Here is a 22,544-nt window from a genome sequence, read left to right as displayed (position 1 = left end):
TTCAACTAGATTGAAAATCGGAACACTAAAATAATTTTAAATAAATAAAAAAAGAAAAAAATACAGAGTATAAACATCATTAATTAAATAAAGAAGAAATAACAAAAATTAAGTTTGGATAATTGGTTCAACATTCCAAATGCATCAGATGCATGCATGCTCGGGCAAATAAGAAGTTGAAAAAATTTGGATACGATGGAAGAATAAAAGAATAAAACAATAAAACTTAAGAGATAAAGTAATTTGAAAATAACATGAATCTAGAAATAGAATAATCAAATTATGACAGATCATCGAAAGTTTACCGGGAATACAAGAAATGCAAAGAACCAAAATTTGTGGTAGTTTAATATTGACTAAGTAATGAATATAGATCCGCCGGGACGACAATTTCATATTCATATTCAATATTAGACTTGTTTGATAGATTTTGTTAAGTAGATTTCAAAAATATAAAATTTATTTAAAAAAATGCGTGATTCCAACCTCTTTAAACAATTTATATATTAAAAAATATAGTTAAAAAATTAAGTATTCTAAATTTCAATCCGTTTGAACCGGTGAAAAGATTTTAATTTTTTGATCATTTTATCCTAAATAGTCATAATTAAATTTTGACTTTAAGGCTCTCGTTGATTAACTCTAAGAAATATTTGATTCTACAACTTTCTTAGGGTTAATCAACGAGAGCCCTATGGTCAAAATTTAATTATGATCATTAAGGACAAAATGATCAAAAAATTAAAATCTTTCCACAGGTGCAAACAGATTGAAATTTAGAACACTTGATTTTTCAACTTCTTTAGATAGTTTAAACTATCACAAAAATTGAGTTTTTCCGTTTTACATTATTTTACCATCAATATTAGGCTCGTTTGATAGGTTTCATTGGGTAGATTTCAAAAATATAAAATTTATTTAAAAAAATTACGTGAAAAAAAAGTTATTGACATTTAAAATTTTATAATAAAAAATAAAATAAGGGTGAGAGACAGCGGAGAGAGAGAGAGAGAGAGAGAGAGCTTGGAGAGCCAGGGGTAAAATGAGAAATTAAAGGAGCCCGTGTCGGGGGGCCTGACATGGGGTGCGATTAACAACACTCCTTTATAAACATTTCTCCAAAGCACCCTTCTCTCTCATCTTTCTCTCTAGACCTTCCTAACAGCTCAAAGTAGTAACCTCCGTGAGTTTTCCTTATTATTTTCTTGTCTTCTCTTCATTTTTTCTAATTTCGTACATATTATTGGAATTTCTACTTAGATTTCAAACCTTTCTATTTTTAGCTGATTATATCGATTGATTAGTCTTTCTTATTACTCTCAAGAACTTTTTTGGTTATCTCGTAAATTTTTATTTTTTTTGATATTCTTTTTTCTGTTTAATCTACGAAGCTATAGCCAAGAAAAACCCTAGAAAAAAATATCAAATAAGATTGAAGAGATGGGGAGAGGGAAGGTCGTGATCAGGAGGATCGAGAACTCAACTAGCAGGCAAGTGACTTTCTCCAAGCGAAGAAACGGATTGCTCAAGAAGGCTAAGGAGCTATCAGTACTTTGTGATGCTGAAGTTGGACTAATTATTTTTTCGAGCACGGAAAAGCTATCTGACTTTGCAAGCACCAGGTAATTTAGATTAATTCTTTAATTTCTCTCTAATTATATATACATCAACTTAATTATTATTATAATTTATATGGAAACTCATGAAATAGCTTTTCAATACCGGGAAATTATTTGGGTGGTATAGGAAATATAGTCAGACATATAAATGCATCTGATCAATTGAAAAGAGAGATCAATTCTAGTTTAGCAAATGTTCATGATATGGCTAGCGTTAGCTAAGGATATTTGAGATGTCTATGCATCTCTCTCTCTCTCTCTCTCTCTCTCTCTCTCTCTCTCTCTCTCTCTCTCTCTCTCTCTCTCTCTCTCTCTCTCTCTCTCTCTCTCTCTCTCTCTCATATAGATGCTTTTAGAACAAACAGATTTTTATCATGAGGTATTGCCAGGAGAAGAAAGGAGGCCTACCATCAAGCGTTTAATTAGAAAGACTAAGAATGATATAAATGAGGACAAGAGAAAAAAAATGCATTTTTGTGTCTTTGCTTAGAAAGAAAATGAGAGAAAGTGCAAAGAATTAAAGAATCATGTAACTAACAGCACCTCCACCCCTTACCCAGTAAAAATTTGAGTAAAAACTTTATTTGATATGGCTCAATCCAATGGTTACCCCATTTTTTCTCAAAATTTGCTTGAAACAAATTTTCAAATACTATTTCCCTGCGGGATCTAGGTTTTGTGCCACTCACAACGGCAATATGGTCGTCATCCTCATCTCCGGGTAAGCTATATCGTCGTCATCGTCTCCAGATAAGCTAAGTTGTGGAGTAAGCTATGTTTGTGGAGAAAACTGAGCTCATCTAAAGAAGTAAAACGACAATGTGTCTTGTCACTAGAAAATGAGTTTGGGGTGTTGACGATGAACCAACTCCTTCTCCGGTGCAAACAGGTCCCGGAGATGACGACAACAAAGAACTCCGGCCTTCGACGAACACCACCCCCACAAAGTAGCCGTGAGAAATTTGATATAGTGTTTGAGTCTCACCTAATTTGGTGAAACATTTGCGTAAAGCTCAAATTAATTTGGTATAAGTTTCAGTAAGGAGTGGAGTGGGTTTTAATTGGATGATTTTTATTCAAATTTGAGTTTGAGTTTAAATTTTGTGAAGAAGTGGAGATGCTCTAATGCATATCATATATTCTTTTCTTTTCTTTTCTTCTCTTTTTTCCAGTGAGAAATTTGATATAATGTTTGAGTCTCACCTAATTTCGTGAAAACATTTGCGTAAAACTCAAATTTGGTATAAGTTTTAGTAAGGAGTGGAGGTGGATTTTGGATGATTTTTACTCAAATTTGAGTTTGAGTCTAAATTTCGTGGAGTGGAGATGCTCTAAAGCATATCATATATTCTTTTCTTTTTTCCTTGAGAAAAACACAAGAAAACTTGAACTTTTTCAGAAAACGTGAACCTTTAATGAATCTTCTTCAAAAAACAACTTTTTCTGGAAAATAGTTTTCCCTATCTATAAATTTGAATTTCAAATTTATTCTTCTTTTTTCATAATTTATTCTTAATTGAGAAAGTTGTCATATTTGAAATATGTAAGATTTATTTAGGTAAATGTATATATTTTCTTCGAATGCCATCACAAAAAGATCCTGTCACGGAAAACAGTTAAATTTTCTCACAAAATATTTTGTTATAACCAAAATGGTGGTTCTTTCACTTTCTACCATTTTTGTCTTCATTTTTTGTTGTATATATTTTCCTCCTAATCCAAAGGACATTCGTGAGTTAATTGTTGGAATAACTCTCTCTCTCTCTCTCTCTCTCTCTCTCTCTCTCTCTCTCTCTCTCTCTCTCTCTCTCTCTCTCTCTCTCTCTCTCTCTCTCTCTCTCTCTCTGGTATATATTATATACAATGGAGTCACTACTGAACCACAACGTATGTACAAATTCATGGCAATATATGTAATTATTTTTCACTTTTTATTAAATTTGAAATTACTTTGAATAATTAATCTTCTCAGAAAATGTTTTGATATAACATCACCCGGGATAGGTTTAGCTGAGACATTGAGATTTATGCTTCAGAATAATCAGACATCTATATATGACATGAATGCCTAAAATTGTTGGGTGGAGGAGTATTGATCACACACTTATAATGTATGAAACTCACAAGAGAATTGCACAAACACACTCACATATATTGAACTCATTCAATCTGAAAAATAACATACAAAGAGGAGGAATTTCTCTCTCTGTAACTCTCTTATTCTCTTACTCCACTCACTTATATTACATAATCAGAATACATTCTTTTATAGGCAAATTAAACAGACAAGTAGATAACTTTGCAAAGATCACAAATGAAATACGGAAGCTTAAATTCAATGCCCACGTTTTTGTTCTTGCTCTTCTTGCAGGCTTATTTGACCAACTTACCTTAGGCAATCATAGCCTCCAAAACAATAGTTCTTCTTGCAGGCTTATTTGACCAACTTACCTTAGGCAAAGCCTCCAAAACAATAGTTCCACACGTTCCAAATCAAGCTTACTGTTTATTTCAACATCCCCCCTTAAGCTTGATTCTCAGAGATTCTTCATTCCAAGCATTGTCTTCATTTTGACGAAAGCTTCATGTTTGAGGGGCTTCGTAAAGATATCTGCTGCTTGATCATATGTCCTGCAAGAAACTAACTCCACTTCCTTTGCTTTTACATGCTCTCTGATGAAGTGGTAGCGGGTATCGATGTGCTTGCTTCTTTCATGATGAGTCGGGTTCTTTGCAAGCGCAACTGCAGAGCGGTTGTCAACATAGATCTCTGTGGGCAATTTTTGCAAAAAAACCCAAGTGCTTCAGCACATTCCTTAACCATATAGCATGACAGACAGCTGAGTTAGCGGCAACATACTCAGCTTCACAAGATGACAACGTCACAATTGCTTGCTTCTTGGATGTCCAAGTGAAGGCAGTATCTCCAATGAAGAAAACGAACCCTGTTGTGCTCTTCCTTTCATCCAAGTCTCTTCCCCAATCGCTATCTGAATAGCCGGAAAGATTCAGGTCACCGCCTGACTGATAGAATAGTCCGTCATTATGAGTTCCTTTGATGTAGCGGAGAATCCGCTTTGCTGCGAACAAGTGTAACTGATCTGGCGTCTCCATGTATCGACTGACTAGCCCAACACCATAGAGTATGTCTGGCCTAGTACAGGTTAGATATCGCAGACTTCCAACCAAGCTTTTGAAATAGGTTGGATCAACATTCCCAGTATCACTTTTCTTCAGTTCCAGTCCACTGTCGACTGGAGTCGTCACAGGATTGCATGTCTCCATCCCGTACTTCTTCAGTATCTCCATGGCATACCTGCTTTGGGAGATAAAAATTCCTTCGTCACTTTGCGTCACTTCAATGCCTAGGAAGTGAGCCATAAGTCCGATGTCCGTCATTTCGAACTCTTGAAACATCGTCTTCTTGAATGCTTCAAACATGGCTGGATTGTTGCCTGTAAAAATCAAGTCATCAACATAGAGGCATGCATACAACTGGCTTCCATCAGTCTCCTTCTTCATATAGAGTGCATGTTCGTAAGGGCACTTCTCGAATCCATTCTCTTGGAAGTACTTATCAATTCTGGTATTCCATGCACGAGGCGCTTGCTTCAGCCCGTATAGCGCCTTCGTCAATTTGTACACTTTGTCTTCATGACCTTTCTTCACATATCCAAATGGCTGCTCAATATAGATTTCTTCTTCTAGAAATCCATTCAGGAATGCTGTCTTGACATCCAACTGGTAGATCTTCCATCTCTTCTGAGCAGCTAATGCGATCATTAGCCTAATCGTTTCCATTCTGGCAACAGGGGCAAACACTTCACCATAGTCGATGCCTTCTCTTTGCTTGTATCCTTTTGCTACAAGCCTTGCCTTGTATCTCTGAACCTCTCCTTGAGCGTTCTTCTTAGCTTTGTAGATCCACTTTACTCCAATTGCCTTGTGACCTTTTGGGAGGCAGGTTAGCTCCCAAGTCTTGTTCTTCTCTATGGACTGAATCTCTTCATCCATAGCCTTCCTCCATTTTCCTTCTTGGGTAGCTTCCTCGAAACTAACTGGATCACAACTGATTTGCAGACAGAACATGGTAAAATCTGCATCCATCTGATCTGTATTCTGATACAGATCATTCAAGTTCCGAATTCCTCTGGGCCTCATGTCTGAAATTTCTCGTTCAACTGGTGAGGATGGTTCACCTTGTTGTGGTGAAGAGAAACCACGGGAAGATGCTGGTTGATCTTCTGGTCTACCAGGTACATCTCTGGTTTGTACCTGTTCTTCATCTTCAAGTGTTAGCTCCATATTCTTGGTAGCTTCTATTTGACCCCAGCTCCAGGATTCATTTTCCTCGAAAATGACATCTCTGCTGAAAATCACTTTCTGAGTGATGGGATTATACAACCTGTATCCCATCGTTCTGTCACCATATCCAACAAGGATACACTTAACTCCTTTGTCTTCGAGTTTGGTTCTGTTAGCCTCCGGAACTTTAGCATAGGCAATACAACCAAACACTCTGAGATGACCCACACCTGGCTTGTGAGTGGACCATGCTTCTTGTGGTGTCTTCGACTGCACATTCTTCGTAGGACACCTGTTCAGTAGATAAACTGCACACTGAACTGCTTCGGCCCAAAATCTCTTGGGCATGTCTTTATCTTTCAACATGCTTCTAGCCATGTTGAGAATGGTGCGATTCTTCCTTTCAGCTACACCGTTTAGTTGAGGAGTATAGGCAGGTGTGCACTGGTGTCTGATTCCTTGTTGCCTAAGGAATCCCTCAAATTGATCTCCAGTGTACTCTCCTCCTTGGTCTGACCGCAATGTCTTAATGTGGTAGCCGCTTCCTTTCTCAACAAGAGCTTTGAACTCTTTGAACTGTTCAAATACTTCTGACTTCAATTTCAGAAAGTATACCCACGTCTTTCTGCTATAGTCGTCGATAAACGTGAGGAAGTATCTGTTCTGACCATTTGAGATTGGCTTTAATGGACCACAAACATCTGTGTGTACTAGCTCGAGAGGCATAGATGCTTTCCAATCAACTTGCTTTCCAAAGTTATTGCGGTGTTGTTTCCCAAGAATGCAGCTTTCGCATACCTCATTTGGATGTTGAATATGAGGTAAGCCCTTAACCATCTTCCTATTTGCCAACAGCTTCAAGCTTTCAAAGTTGAGGTGCCCATATCTGAGATGCCATATCCAATCTTTGTCATTGATAATGGCATTGAGGCACTTTGGCGTGTCATGAAGAACAGTTAGCGGAAACATCCTGTTCTTCGCCATCATTACTCGAGTTATCAGCTTCCCTCGAGCATCCGCAACCGTCAGCTGCATATCCTTCAGGCTAATTTGATAGCCTTTCTCAAGGAATTGTCCAAGACTAAGAATATTAGTCTTCATGTCTGGAACATAGTAGACGTTAGAGATGAATGCATGATCTCCATTCTTCCTTTTGATTATAATATCACCTCTCCCTCGAACTGGTACTTTAGAGAGGTCACCAAAAGAAATATCTCCCTGAACCTTTTCATCAAGTTCAGTAAAAAGCTGCCTTGAGCCAGTCATATGATTACTGGCTCCAGAATCAAGAAACCATGTACCTTGATCCTGCTCGATTGGGCTGTGTGCCATGAGACTCATTGAATCTCCTCCTGATGGCTCCTTGTCTGCATAGTTGGCTATTTCGCCAACTTGATCTGATGCTGATCTTCCCCGGCACTCATTGCTATAGTGGCCATACTTTTCGCAATTGTAACACTGAACGTTACTTTTGTCAACGTTCGAACGATTGTTGTAACTGCCTCTTCTGCCTTGTCCTCCTCCTCGTGGATTATGACCTTGTTGTCCTCGTCCACCTCCTCTTGGAGCATAATTTTGTTGTCCTCGACCACCTCCTCTTGGAGCATGATTTTGATTCCCTCCTCTGGAGAATCCTCTGCCACCTCTGCCTCTGGAATTTGAATTTCTAGAGCCTCTTCCATGGGAACCATAGCCTCGTCCCCTCTGAGATGTTCCCCCTTGCTCGTACCTTCCTTCATTGAGGGATAACTTCATTTGTAGAGCTTGTTCCGGGGCTCTATCATCGTCTCTGTGCAACTTCTGTTCGTGGGCTTGCAGCGAACCCACGAGCTCTTCAATAGACATGGTTGAAACGTCTTTAAGTTCTTCTAATGTAACAACGATGAAGTCGAATTTGCGATCCAAAGATCGCAAGATCTTTTCTATAACTCTCGTGTCGGTGAGAGTTTCGCCATTTCTCCTCATTTGATTTGAAACCACCATAATTCGAGCATAATACTCAGAAATAGATTCTGAGGATTTCATTCGCAAAGACTCGAATTCACCTCGTAGTGTTTGAAGGCGAATCCTCTTTACTTTGTCAGCACCTCTGTAGGTCTTCTGCAGCTTCTCCCAAATTTCTTTGGAAGTTTTGGCGGAAGCGATGATCTCGAATGTGGCTTCGTCAAGTCCTTGATAGATGATGGACTTGGCTTTGCAATCCTTCTTTCGCTCGGCACGAAGTGTGGTCTTCTGTTCCTCCTTTAAAGCTGTTTCAGCTTCTTTTGAGGCGGGTTCATCGTAACCTTCTTCTACCATCTCCATAACATCTTGAGCACCCAGCAGTGCTCTCATTTGGATGGACCAATTATCATAATTGTCCTTGGTGAGCTTTGGAATAACAGCTTGGGATGTTCCATTAGCCATCGAAACTAGAAATGATGGAATCTAGTTTACTGGGGTCAAAGTGAAATCTTTGCAACTTTTGAACTTTGACTAGATAGCTTCAAAAGTACAGGAGTTAGACTGCAATTGAACCTTCGGTGGACCAGCTTTTATGGAAAGTAGCTTGGTAGGAGGAATTGGATCAGACAACTTGTCTGGTGGTGAAATTAAATGTAATCTTTTGTTTTTTTTACAAAAACAAAGACACCTGCTCCTTTCTTCTTTGATTTTGACGATGGAACCAAAGAAGAAAAAATTGCTTCTTCAATCTGGAACTACAGAGACACACTGTCCGTCTGGCTTCGGGTGTGACCACTCCGGTTTCGTCTCAATGATTCGGCTTGGTTCACCAGACTTGTGGAAGATGAATAGCTGCGCTTTCACCTCCAGTCGGACGGCTTCGATCTTGCCGGGACTGAACTCGTCGGCGTGAGACGATTCAGTTTATGGAATCGAAAAACTGAGTGTCGATCACTTCTGTTTTTCTGGTGGAAAAGACAGATGGTACTTTTTTCCGGCGCACTCAAAAATCTGGGCAGCACCAAAAAAAACTGATTTTGAGTCTGTTTGAAAAAATAGCAGGGCGAAGGTATGTTTTGTGAGAGAGATTTTTTTTTCTCGGGATTAGCCTAAGAGCTCTGATACCACTTTGTTGGGTGGAGGAGTATTGATCACACACTTATAATGTATGAAACTCACAAGAGAATTGCACAAACACACTCACATATATTGAACTCATTCAATCTGAAAAATAACATACAAAGAGGAGGAATTTCTCTCTCTGTAACTCTCTTATTCTCTTACTCCACTCACTTATATTACATAATCAGAATACATTCTTTTATAGGCAAATTAAACAGACAAGTAGATAACTTTGCAAAGATCACAAATGAAATACGGAAGCTTAAATTCAATGCCCACGTTTTTGTTCTTGCTCTTCTTGCAGGCTTATTTGACCAACTTACCTTAGGCAATCATAGCCTCCAAAACAATAGTTCTTCTTGCAGGCTTATTTGACCAACTTACCTTAGGCAAAGCCTCCAAAACAATAGTTCCACACGTTCCAAATCAAGCTTACTGTTTATTTCAACAAAAATGGCATGGTATGAGGTTGTGGTGTATATATGTACACGTTAAAACCTATATACGTTTATATAGAATTTCTTTTATAATTAACCAAGTATCCGGGCTAGCTTGCGTGTGTCTCAACTAATCATGGGGGACCAATCCCATCATCTGCTACTGGAGCCCCATTGAATGTATGAACTGGCTTCAAAAGTGTTGATAGCACCTCTAAAATTTCGAGCCTTATACTTTAGAAGCTTAGGAGCAAACTTCTAACTCTTATGACTTGACCACTAGACCAACCCATTGAGATTAATTTTTAAAAACATTTAATGCATTAGTCATGTGGAAATCTCTACCGTAGTAATAAACACATTTAGCCCATGTTCATGCTATTTTTCTTTAACAAAAAGAAACCAAAAAATATAGAAAATTGATTTCTACAATCCCTTAATTGATGCAAACACTCCATTTTTGTCTTTTAGCGAGTGAATTTACGAAACAGTCCCTGCATGCATACATTCTTTCCAAATTTCAAAGTCTATTTCGTGAATTCACCAGCTAAAAGATGGAAATTCAAAATATGAACTCTCGAGTCTATGAAAATTCAAAATATTATTCTTAATTTTTCATCTTTGATGTCGAAAGAATCCAATCTTTGAATTGAATCCTACAATACAAAAAAAAAAAAAACCATTCCATCATCTCTCTTCTATTAGCTAAACTGAAAGGCCAATTGGAAGATATACTATGTATTATCTGTGAGCCCCACACTACGTGAGTAATTCTCAACGATGGGGACAACATATACATGCACAATATCCTTTGACTTAGTTGTTCTTAGTCTCAGACTAAATAGTTGAAGAAGTCATCGCTCGATCTACAAGTGAAATTAAAGAGAAACTAAAAATTTTAATAGGTGCGAGTGATTAATTAATTAGTTTATTTTCTTTGATCTTTCGCATCGATGCTATTATATATTATTACGGCTTTACGCACCTTAAACTAACTCAACTATTGTTATTATAATCACCCCTTCGTACGTTCATTGCTGGCCGGCCGAAGAGATGAAAGGAAAAATTGAGAAAGAAATCTTCTTTGGTTTTGATCAGATCGCTAGATTACCCTTCCTTCAAGCAAAGGACAGTATTGATTTGAAATGGCTGTACGTGCATGAATCATTTAAATTCCAATGAAAATACTGCATCAATATTTTTTATTATCCGGGTCGAAAACCTAAAAACAACATGGAAGAAAATGCGAAATTGTAACATTTTAGTATTAAAGTTGGGACGAAAATTGTGGTGCTTAAATTTGGGACAATTTAATTAGGTATTTTAGTTGGATAAATATTGTACTATATATACATCTACCAGACATATATACTTGTTTGCTAAAATTGCATATATCCATTGGTCGTACTGACCTCATTTTCTATCTTGCATGGCTCTGCTCCTAAAGCTTATACTAGATTGGACTAAAGTGCGATCATGTTTGTCACTTAATTGAAAATCTTATGTTTTGTGGAACTGGCTATATATATAATTATCTGGTTGAACTAATGAGTTTCATTAAAAGTGAGCAAATGACATAAAAAAAAAAAAGAAATTAAATCCGTGTGCACGTAGGGAATTGCAAAACATTTAAGATGAATCAACATCAGTACTCTGATAGTATATATTACTTATATGGCTGTAGATTTGGAATTGAAACTGATTTTGCATCATCATTTTACTCACTGATCTGATGATAATTGGATACATATATGTCACTTCGCTCATGTCCTATAAACTGTGTTTCATGTCATGCATGTCCGTTTATTTAATCGTGTCGTGCCGTTTGTCAATCGTGTCGTGCCGTGTCGGCCCGTTTACTTAATTGTGCCATGCTGTTTTTTAATCGTGTCGTGTCGTGCCGTGCCGTGCTCGTGCCAGCACATCTCCAACCGATTTTCGTCCAAAAAAATTCTTCCCAGGAAGCAAATAGATTGTAGGGAACTTGGGTTCAAGTCCCAGGAGACCCTTTTGGAACTGGAGTAACTTTTTTTTTTATTTCTTATTAGATCTTGGAATAGATAATAATATTCGACTCTTGTACTTTTTGTATTAAATTACTTATGTTTTAGTGATTGTAGATGTTATTCAAGACCAATATTCAAATATTTTGCACACCATAAATGTTTGTCTAGCCAAAAAACTGAAACCAGCCTCATACCCATCCAAGTTTTAAAAGCTTATTTTTGCTAAATTACGAAGCTAAAATGCCTTGTTTACTATTTTTACCATATATTAGCCACATAACGAGTCAATTTATTTAATATGACATAGCGAGTAAATTTATTTCTACCTTAATTGATAATATTACGAGTCATGACATAGCGAGTTAATTTATTTAATAAAATTAAAATTATTTTCTTCCCTGTGCCCAGCTAGAATTGTGCCGTACTTGTACTACTTCCATACCATGCCCATGCCGTGTCCGACTAAGACTGTTTCATGCCATGCCGTGTCAGGCCAACTTTCATGTCGTGCCCACCCACTTCCGTGCCCGTGCCATGCCCCATGCCCACTAAGACTGTATTGTGTTGTGTCGTGCCGTGTCAAGCCAAGACCATACCTGTGACGCGTGTCGTGCCACATTTAAAAGTGTCGGGCCGGCCCGGCCCGGCCCATTTGACACCTCTATGTCCACCATGGACAAACACAGCTTGATTTTTGAAGTCTTGAGTCCCATATCTACAGCCATAGCAGAGTGATATTGATTGATTTTTTTGCCGTTCAAAAAAAAAGATATTGATTGACTTTATGTCCTTGGTTTTCCCTTAACATGCACACGGAATTGGTTATATATATATATATATATATATATTGATTTTGTGTTACAATCCCCTTAGTTAAAATCCCATATATATCGATACACCTGCAACTTGAACACACTTGAGGTTGGACTCACCACTCGTATCTAATTAGCCTCTTTGATTTATAATTCCGTATCTCATTCGCTCAACAAATAAGTTTTAAAAGATTCTTCCAAATGAACCCTTTGATTTACTGCTGAACAATGGTACTGAAAATCATCTATCGTTGATCATGCTATTTGTGGGCCACCCATATGAAATTCGTATCACCCACATGTGACGAAGAACAAAGATGAGTCTCATATTGTCTTAACTTTTGCACCAGCATGAAATCAGTAATCGAGAGGTACAACAACGTGAAAGAGGAACATCATCAGCTGTTGAATCCTCCCTCGGAAGCCAAGGTACTTTTAAACATCCACCTTCCTCAACTTTTCGTGCATGCATGAGTGATTTTTTGCTTCCCCGGCCTGCATTACAGACGAACTACAAAGAATTATGAATTGACTTCAAGAATCTAATAAACATGCACCGAGGTTAATTATTTGGTTCGAATTACGGAAGAGATCGATGCAGGGTCGTTCTAGTGGGCATGAAGCAAGTCTCAAGCCCCACATGATTTTGTAAGGCCCATGCATATACTGCGTATGCAACCTCAATGAGACGTCGATCTTCATTTGCAGGAAAAAAATATCGTGTAAATTAAACCGCGAAAAAATAAAACTAAGAACTATAGCATGGCTTGATGAAATTACCACATTGTACATCCTCGGATATATATGCAAGTAGCCAAAACAGAAGTTTATTAATGAAGATGTTAACTCCATCCACAACGAGATTATTTCCAGTAAGATTCAAAATGATTAGGCAATAAAATAACGTCAAAATATTAAGGACAAACTGTCATTTTCATAACTACTACTAGAATATAGCAAAGAGAGGATCGAAGAAAACAACTGATTGCTAACCTTTTCAGTCTTCAGTTTTTTATTTTTAAAAAATTAGAAGTAGAAATAGGATTATGTTTTCATAAATTAAAAACAAGAAACATGTTTGGTAATATTTGTGTTTCTCAAAAAAAAAAATAAACTGGGAAAAATATTTTTTCGGTAGTTTTCATAGTTTACAATAACTCTAAAAAAGTTTATGGAAAACAAAAAAAGTATAAACTTATTACCAAACAAGTTTTCTTCATTAATTTTTAAAAAAGCAAAAACAAAAACCAAAAAGTGAAAATAAAAAGATTACCAAACGTCCAATTCACATTGAGCAAATTAATGCATGAGCTTATTGATTGGTCAATACGTAGTGTAGTAACACTTGAATACCTAATCTTTCAAGCTACTTTTCTATTTAATTCTTCATCAATCATGGATAAGTGTATTGGCTGCCGAGCATCTCCCTGTAAAGCGGTACCGAGCGGCTGATCCAATCGTTCATCTCAGTACGGATGGCTTGAATTGAATTTGAGCCCATACAAATCTAAATAGGTCATTGTTTGGTTAAGATCCAAGCGATCGATTACCGAGATGAACGGATGGATTAGCCACTCCACACCCGCTTCGCAAGGGGTCCTACATTAGATCTTATCTATTTTTGCTTGAGCTTTTGGGCCATGTGGTGTGGCTTGTGGATCAAAATTAAAATATTGAGCCAGTGGTCTGCTTAGAGCGTTACATGTGGTATTAAAGCTATCTGTCGTGTACACGACCATGTGGGCCTTGGAGTTTAGTTGGATTTGGTTGTTAGTTTGATTTGTATTGGTGATTATAGTGCTCAACCCCTCGCGAGGGCGAGAGGCTATAAAATTGAGGAGATTGTAAAACTCTTTTACTTAAAGTTTAATAATGTTGGCCTTGCATTTTCAAATTATATTGGACATAACTAGTTTCCTTATTGTATTTGGTAGTTTTGGGAAAGAGAAGTCGCAAGTTTGAGGATACAGCTCCAGCACTTGCAAGAGAGTCACAGGTGAGATCGATATGATACATCAACATAAATATTCCTCACAACTAATATGAATAGCAGGGCTGGCCCGACCTTTGGGTTGCCCAACCCCATCCCCAACCCCAAGCTTGGTTGCCCGCTTTTTTTTTTTTTATTTGGGAAAAATAACATTTTATTAGTGGAACTTGTCAAAGGATACACAAGGAGAGAGGTGAGGAAAATCCAACCAAGGTTATTATTGAGTCATGTAAAATATAAAAAGATGTATAAGGAAAAAAAATTTAATTAAGATTTTATTCCACTCTTAGTTTGAATTATATTAAAAATCAAAATTAAAATGGAACCCAACATTTGAGACAATAGCGACGCCACTGGGAGGTTTGCCAAGTCCAAGGGCCAGCCCTGATGAATTGCATCACTACGTAAGCTAAGCTTACTTCATGTCTCCACACAATACTATGAGACAATAGCAACGCCAATGTAAAAGCAGTGCGGTCAGGTGAACCCCAGTAAATAGAAGTTTTGCAAAAATTACGAAGTATATATGTCTACCTAGTTTACTTAATGGTAACTTTTTTTTATCGGCAAAGAATAACATTTTATTAGGGGAAAAGAAGAGGAATCCAATCGAAAGTTGGAACATACAGCCAGAGGGACAAAGCCTAATACAACACCAAAGGGCCTAAAACGCCCAAATAAACAAAATAAATCACATACAACCCAAAAGGCCTAAAAAACCCAGATAAAACAATAAAGCACAGCCCAAAGAAATCCAAAATTTAACCCTAGCAAGAGTCGCCGTCCACCGTTTTGACAGGACACCGCCACCACAAGTCAAGCTCCTCCAACAACCACAGCCACCACTAGCCACCCCACCAGAACCCAGAACATCACCAACCTGCCGCGGACGCTACACCAAACCGTTAGGTGAGATCCGGGCCGTCCAACAACAGCCACAAGCGGGAGCCAACACCAGCCACTCCATCCAACACGAAAGACCCCTAGCCGTTAAGGAAAATTGGAGAACACAGTCATAAACTCCGACCGGAAAACTTTGGGTAGACTAACGATCGAGAGACGGGGACAAACACGACATGGGAAGGGGGTCTTTGAAAAATGAGAAGGAGAGGACAAAGGAACCGGAGACCTTACCAAATCCGACCTCGTCGGACGATGAAACACTTCATATGTGTAGCCGCAATGAAGCACGCGAAATCAACTCCCAAAAACAGCATGAGGAGAGTCGGTCGTTGAGATCCATGAAGCTAGCTCCACCACCGGACGCTGCTGCCATCATCACCTACCTCGTCACCAATGCTGATCAAGTTTTGAAAGGGAGAGGAGCCCGGCGGGAGGAGGGAGAGGCGGCGCCTCCCCCCGGGCGGCAAAGAAACCCTAGATCTCACAGACGCTTTGTTTTCCTGGAGGGAGAGAGAGAGAGAGAGAGAGAGAGAGAGAGAGAGAGAGAGAGAGATTGACAGGTTTTAATGGTAACATTATACGGTTATACCACTCCGAATATCCACTAAACCCGTATGCGAATCGATGGTCTTCACGGATGTGTCTATCTTTCTTGTCTGATTAAAAGTAATGAAAAGATCATACGTAAACCTACCACGGTAGACTGCTCCCGCCTGTCCACATATGTCTATTTTGTTTTCTCTTTTTCTTCCGACCAAAGATAAATGCATATATAAGACAAACCACACATCCATTACTAACGAGATAAGGCCGCCCGAGCTAGATTATGGGCAGACCTTACCATCAGTCTTGGAACTTTAATAACTTTTACAATATTAAACCTAGAGCATAAGAAACAGAAATCAGAAAAGAGCTGATCTAACACAAAATGGAACGCTAGTAGGATCATTCAAGCCCTGCACAAAAAGAGAACAATCCGTTTGATGCAGATTGCCTCGAACTTATCTTTACTAGCCCATTCCAACACCATCAAGATTCAAACCTGCCCTGATTTCCACAGCAGTAGCAGAAGAAGCACTGCACTGGACAGCTTGGTGAAAACTTCCTGATCACCTGATTGAACCCATGCAGCCGCTCCTATCCTTGTGCAAATATTTCAAGCACCATCAGTGATGAAAGAGGTCAAACCAGAATTTCCGTTTGACCGAAAAACAGAAAGAGGTCAAACCCGCCTGATCAACCACCAAACCAGATTTATTATGTTCAAAACAAAGCACCGGAGCCCACCCGCCCTTCCCTTCAGCCACTCCATTTCTAACCTTATCCTTATACAGCCTCTGCAGTTACCAAGGCCAGTCCTGCATAAACTTACTAATCCTGAAAAAACACGCAACATATTATCATCATCCGTGTCACCATTCCTGATAATAACATCATTACGAGCACACCAAATTGACCACATAATAAAAATGAAATCCTGAGTTAACTCTTGATCCGGAGCCTCCTTTAACCGTTTATCAAACCACTGACTGAATCCAACCGTACTCCCTATTGAAATATGAAAGCCCAAATGAGAGGCTCTCCACACCCTCCTTGCAAAGTCACAATTCAGGAATAAATGCTCAATAGCTTCCAGAGCTTGCTTACAAAGAGGACAAACTGGATCCACATGAATATTTCTTCTAAGAAGGGCATCCTTGACCGCTACAATACGATGAATCACCTTCCAAATAAACAACTGAAATTTAGGAGGTAAACCCAGACTCCAAACTCTATTCCAACTCGGAAACCTAACCTGCTCTCGACGAAACACTCTCACAAACTGGGCTTCAAAACGAAGCAATAAGCAGATTTAATCAAAAATATCCCATTCTTAGTATGCTCCATACTTACTCATTGTTGGAATCCTGGAATGGGAGGTATAAAGATTGGATAGTCTCAACCACCTCTTTCAGGAATAAGACCTTAAGCAACGGTTCTCGCCAAACACGGCACTGTGCATCAAATAAATGCATCACTTTAAAATCCGGTAAACCACAAGCTAGCGGGGATCCTTTAAGAGGATTAACTATCTTGGGGATCCATTCATCATGGAAGACTCTAACACTTCTATCATTGCCTATCTTCCATTTTAAACCTTTACACAACAACTCCTTACCCCACAAAATACTCCTCCAACCCCAAGAAGCTGAAGAAGTCAATTTGACTTCTAACAAGTTTTGCTGCTGACTATATTTACCAACAAGAACCATAGCGAGTAAGGACTCTGGGTTCTTAATTATCCGCCGAGCCACCTTAGCCAATAATGCTTTGGTTAAATCCCTCAAACCTAATCCTCCCTTGGTTTTAGGCAAACAGCAGATTTCCCAATTTCGCCAAACCAGACCTTTCTCTCTCTCTCCATACCAGAGGAATCGAGAAACCACCCTCTTAACCTTATTCAGAAAATAAGCTGGAGCTCTAAAAAACAATAACAAGTAATTAGGAATGGTAAGCAAAACATGTTTAGCGAGAACAAGACGCAACGAAAAAGGTAACAAAGGAGCTTTCCACATACCAACCTTCATACCAATTCTATACAGAGTTCTGGAGAAAAGACTACCTTTCCTCGAAGAAAAATCCATACTAGCTCCAAGGTAAATCCCAGGCCTATCCACATTCCTTACTCCAAAAATACGTTTTAAATTAAACACCTCTGGTGATCTCATATTGGGGCTTGTAAAAAGTTCAGACTTATTAAAATTTATCCTTTGCCCTGCTTGTTGACAATAGACATCAAGAACCCATTTCAAACACCAAGCATGCTCCACATTATGCTCCATAAAAATATAGCAATCATCCGCAAACATCAAATGAGAAATACGAGGTGAATGAGAACTTACAGAAATGCCTCTGCAAATGTTGTTGGACGCAAACTCCCCCAATCCATCCGAAACCTTGCTGAGCAACCAGAATAAACAGATAAGGCAAGAGCGGATGGCCTTGCCTAAGCCCACAAGTCGGCACAAAAGTGCAAGATTTCCTCCCATTAACTAAAACCGAAAAAGACACTGTAGATACACACTGCAGAATCCACCCTATCCACTTCAGGCTGAAACCCATAACCCTGAGAATTCCTAACAAGAAATCCCAATCAACTCGATCATACCCCTTGTTCATGTCAAGCTTAAGAGCATAGAGCGCACTTCGTCCTTTCTTTCTTTCTTTTCCTTACATGTTCCAAAATCTCATGAGCAACCAAAACATTATCTGAGATCAACCTGGATGGCACAAATCCATTCTGAAACTGAGATATCTGATCCCCAAGCACCACATGTAGTCTATTGACTAAAACCTTGGCCAACAACTTGTATAGAACATTGCACAAACTAATTGGCCTAAAATCACCAACCAGCTGCGGATTTGGAACTTTCGGGATAAGGGTAATAAAAGTGTGATTAAGCTCCTTAAGCATATAACCCGATTGAAAAAAGGCCAAAGCAGACTGAACTATGTCCTTCCCTATCCGCTCCCAATTTTCTTGATAAAAAGCAGCCACAAAGCCAAGCACTTGATCGGCCTGTCACTGAGGAGGAGGCGAGGGAGGCTCTTTTCCAGATGGATGAGCACATCACACTCTCTTTTTAGTGTTGAAATTGTATGTATTTTTTTTGCTAAAAGACAAAAAGAGAGTGTGGATAACAAAAAAGGGAGTGTGAATATCAATTCTATTTTTAAAAGCTGTTATATTTATATATCATTTGAATTAGAAACAAAATATTTTTTGCGATAAGCGAAAAAAGTGATGAAATATTCCACTTAACGTAGTTAATTCAAAAATTATGCACGATAACTATATATTTTATATGATATCATAAAAAATGAAAAAATAACATCTCGTTACGCTTTGAGAATTGTTTATTTTTTTAAACTCAATGTTTATTTATTTTCAAATCTTTTAAATTTATTGGACATATATATGAAGTTCAATTTTGATGTAAAATTGTTTAATGATACCAAAGTTGAAATTTCTGGAGTCGTCATTGCTATGAGAGCTTAAGAGACCCCTACGAGGGCTTGTATCCAGGACATATTAACCAATGTCCATGACTGCCCCTTTTCCAATATCCCTCACCTCTTTGTTTGAATCCAGTGCGCCACAGACCTACTCATTATACACTACAAGACCAAGTCACTGTGATATGGAGTTTTTACCCTATGATGTGCAGCAATAGACTTAATTTTGAAGATTTTTTTTGCGGCAACTTGAGGTAAATATAGCAGAGGCTCTATTTTCTTCGAACCTAAGTAAGTCGAGGCAGAAGTTTGATTTTGGTGGTACATTAGTTCCACCTTTTTGCGAATTTTAATGGTAGGTGGAAATAAAATAGAAAATCCCTTCAAGAATAATAGTTAATGGCCACTGAAATAATTGCAGGAAGCTTTTGGGAGAAGGACTTTCTGGTTTGAGCATCAAAGATCTACAAAATCTAGAAAATCAACTCGAAATGAGTTTGAAAACTATCCGTGTGAAAAAGGTAATTTGATTCTTTGCCCCAAAATGTTTTGCATCTCATAATGCTCCCTCAAAATAAAGTGTATGCACATTTTTACGACAATTATCGGTTTCTGCAGGACCAAATTTTATCAGCAGAAATACAAGCACTAAACCTGAAGGTCGGTCATCTTGGAAAAGCATCCAAAATTACTCAAAGTTTTTGTTAAAGTTTATACAACTAAGTTGGTTTCCCGATTATTTGATTACAGGAAAGTCTCTCTCATCAAGAAAACATAGAACTGTATAAGAAGGCAAACCAAATCCGTCAAGAAAATACAGGATTGCACAAAAAGGTAGACAGACCAAAACAATAGCACTATCTAAAATGGCATGAGAAAACATAAATACCTGTTTTCGTCTTTGACAGAGAATATTTAGATATTGTTCTCTTTCCGATTCTAAGAAAAATTTGCTTCCCCTGCAGGTTTATAGAGCAGAGTTTGTAAATGAAGCCAGCAGAGGTTCCCATGTTTCATATGGAAGACTCAGATACGACATGAACGTACCCATCAGTCTCCAGCTAAGCCAGCCAAAGCCTCAGAAGAACGAAGCACCGGGAAAAGCATTGAAACTTGGGTAATAGTCACAGCTTGAAAAATCATTTGCCCCCTTACAAATTCCAAGTCTTGTTCATTACAAAATGATATATCAACATTATATATGTCAAATTCATACCAGGCTGTGTATTAGCAATGCTAGTTGACAACACGGAAGAATGTCCATCGACTCGATTATTGCTCACAGTTGTTACAGAAGGCTACCACCAGAGCGTTTGAAGAACCGCAAGACGAATGTTAAGCACAACGGCCATTAGATTTATTTGGTATGACAGTACTGATCTATTGGACCAAATCTAAAGTGATCGTCGACAATAGACGAAGCAAACTTTCCACGTTCGTTTAAGCAATAAAAAATAAACCATGTACGTCCAAATATAGTTTTTTTTTTTTTTTGTAACAAGCCTAAGGTATTATTTTAGTTGTCTACAGTTTATATCATTGTTGAAATGGATAACAGGTTGTAGTGTACTTGTGTTAGTTTGGTTGAGGAAGCTCAAGGTTACTGTGGGTCAGAGTCGGAAAAAGAGTACCATCATTACCATCAAAGGCACCATTTCAAGCAAATTCATTATGAAAGATTCATGACTGTTAGGAAATATGAAATTTCAGCAGAATATGCATAAGGCGATGCCTGGGTTGGGGTGGATGACATCAACTGCCTTGTACTTTTCTAGTTTTGTATTTTAGACGATTAGTTTGGCTTTGTCCAATATATTTGTAGTGAATTCCATATTGTAAGTGATGTTAGGCTTACATCAATACAACTTCTCACTTTTGTCAACAAAAAAATAAAAAAGCAGGTTGCCAAATTAAAAAGATAATTCCTAGACGAGGAATCGTCCTCTATTTCAATAATGGATTTCTAAAAATCGAACTTTGCATGTGGATAAGAACTACATGATAAAAAAGGGTATACATAACTCGTGCATTCCAAACCTTTTTTGAAATAAATGCTCAAGTCAACTCCACAAATCTTTATCCAAATTACTAACGCAAGGAGACATTTCCTTGCGCTAGTTTCTTTTAGAACTCATAAGCTCGACTGAAGGCAATCGTTTTCCACCATTTAATTTTAAGGAAATCATGTCTTTCCCCATCACATCAACCAATGTTCTTCCTTGGCTTTTCCCAAATTTCTTTTACTAGACACTGCATGTTTTTAGTCTCGTCATGGAAAACGTTGGAGTGCTCTGCAAATACGTAAAGCCAAACCATCTCAGGTTGCTTTACTCCTTCTATATTTCAATATTAATGCCACTTCTAACTACTAATAGATTCTTTTCATCTTCTACCCTCCCTTGCAACACCACTAATCCATCCAAACATCTCTTTTCAAATACACTTATTTCGAAGATGTTTCATAATTGAAAAATATTTAAGTGATAATTTAAGTAAAGTACTTTCATGCTGACCAAAAGAATGTATGTTGACATGACTACAAGCCTGCTCAAGTTAGTACACCACGTATAATGCATTGACAAAGCACAACTAGGCAGGGGTGGAGGCATATGGGTACAAGGGACAGCGGCTGACCCCACTGGCTGCCAAATTTTCGTACAGATAGGTATAATTTTTACCCAATTTTTACCAATTTGACCCCAAATTTTCATAGGAATAGGTATAATTTAGCTATTTTGACCCCACAAAAAATCTCTCAATTACCCCAACTTGTTTTAAGTGCATAGAAATCCCAAGCGTTCTCTTCTTTTCGAGAGTTGATAGTGCTAGAAATGAGATTATCATGTATTATTTATCAAATATAACAAGTCTTTTGGGGCCAATTATGAGGCAAAAATGAATTATTAGTGCATATCAATCTTATAATTAACCTTTTAATTAAGTTATTTTTGGACTTGTGCGTAGAAAAAAATATATTGCAAATGAATCTAATTTTTGACCCCACTAACCAAAATTCCTGACTCCGCCCTGTAACTAGGGCTGCCCACCGGATGGACCGATCCACCCAACCGATCAAAACCGAACCATCAATGAATCAAACTGAGGTAGGTTACGGACGGATGCAGATCCTAATATAACAATTTTGGCAGATGCGACCGGTTCAGTTCACGATTGGCAGTTCAAACTGAACCATCCGCCTAAAACAAAAAAAAAATTAAAAAACTCAGTAAAAGGACTAAAAGGCAAAAGCATATTGAAAATCCTAATCTAAAATAGTAAATTCCTAAATTGCTCGCACAGACTCACCCTAAATATTCATAGGTAGGTGACTACGTGTAATTTTTGTTCACAAATCTCTCGGAGGAATACCCGATCACAAATCTCTCGGAGGAATACCCGATCAAATAACC

The 22,544-nt window shown here is 38.1% G+C and overlaps 3 protein-coding genes across 8 annotated transcripts in view; 2 read left to right on the top strand and 1 right to left on the bottom strand.

Moving 5' to 3' along the window:
• LOC131328057 (MADS-box transcription factor ANR1-like) overlaps positions 1-20,152 on the top strand; it is a 95,125-nt gene extending 74,973 nt beyond the window's left edge. Inside the window, exon 6 of the mRNA XM_058361195.1 lies at positions 19,885-20,152. Within this exon, the coding sequence (XP_058217178.1) occupies positions 19,885-19,989 (105 nt within the window). The 3' untranslated portion in view covers positions 19,990-20,152. The remainder of the gene's footprint in view (positions 1-19,884) is intronic.
• On the top strand, positions 1,421-19,890 carry LOC131328058 (MADS-box transcription factor ANR1-like). Of its 2 annotated transcripts, XM_058361197.1 has the most exons (5): positions 1,421-1,622; positions 12,596-12,674; positions 14,180-14,241; positions 19,556-19,655; positions 19,753-19,890. In XM_058361197.1, exons 1-5 carry the CDS (start codon positions 1,441-1,443, stop codon positions 19,840-19,842), a joined length of 513 nt encoding a protein of 170 aa, XP_058217180.1. In that variant the 5' UTR covers positions 1,421-1,440; the 3' UTR covers positions 19,843-19,890. The 2 variants fall into 2 exon arrangements, with proteins under 2 accessions (XP_058217180.1, XP_058217181.1); XM_058361198.1 differs by lacking the exon at positions 19,753-19,890 and having other exon boundaries at positions 19,556-19,664.
• LOC131328056 (uncharacterized) overlaps positions 16,313-22,544 on the bottom strand; it is a 29,536-nt gene continuing 23,304 nt past the window's right edge. Inside the window, exons 1-4 of one of the 5 annotated variants that reach the window (XM_058361193.1) lie at positions 20,024-21,570; positions 18,021-18,703; positions 17,741-17,893; positions 16,313-16,515 (exon numbers count right to left, since the gene is read on the bottom strand). In XM_058361193.1, coding sequence (XP_058217176.1) covers positions 16,361-16,515; positions 17,741-17,893; positions 18,021-18,297 — 585 coding nt within the window. In that variant the 5' untranslated portion in view covers positions 18,298-18,703; positions 20,024-21,570 and the 3' untranslated portion in view covers positions 16,313-16,360. Of the gene's footprint in view, positions 17,894-18,020; positions 18,704-20,023; positions 21,571-22,544 lie in introns of those variants that run through there. The other 4 variants (XM_058361191.1, XM_058361190.1, XR_009200349.1 and 1 more) reach the window with 4 other exon arrangements.

Source organism: Rhododendron vialii, chromosome 5a, assembly GCF_030253575.1.
Source record: "Rhododendron vialii isolate Sample 1 chromosome 5a, ASM3025357v1".
NCBI lineage: Eukaryota > Viridiplantae > Streptophyta > Magnoliopsida > Ericales > Ericaceae > Rhododendron > Rhododendron vialii.
Note: the sequence above shows the minus strand (reverse complement) of the source record. Positions and strands in the feature narration are given on the sequence as shown.

Bases quoted from the DNA above. Each gene is read 5' to 3' on its own strand.
- LOC131328058 (XM_058361197.1), top strand. From the start codon at position 1,441: ATGGGGAGAGGGAAGGTCGTGATCAGGAGGATCGAGAACTCAACTAGC. The intron at 1,623-12,595 runs GTAATTTAGATT...CTTTTGCACCAG, and splicing joins TCTGACTTTGCAAGCACCAG to CATGAAATCAGTAATCGAGA. The intron at 14,242-19,555 runs GTGAGATCGATA...AAATAATTGCAG, and splicing joins CACTTGCAAGAGAGTCACAG to GAAGCTTTTGGGAGAAGGAC.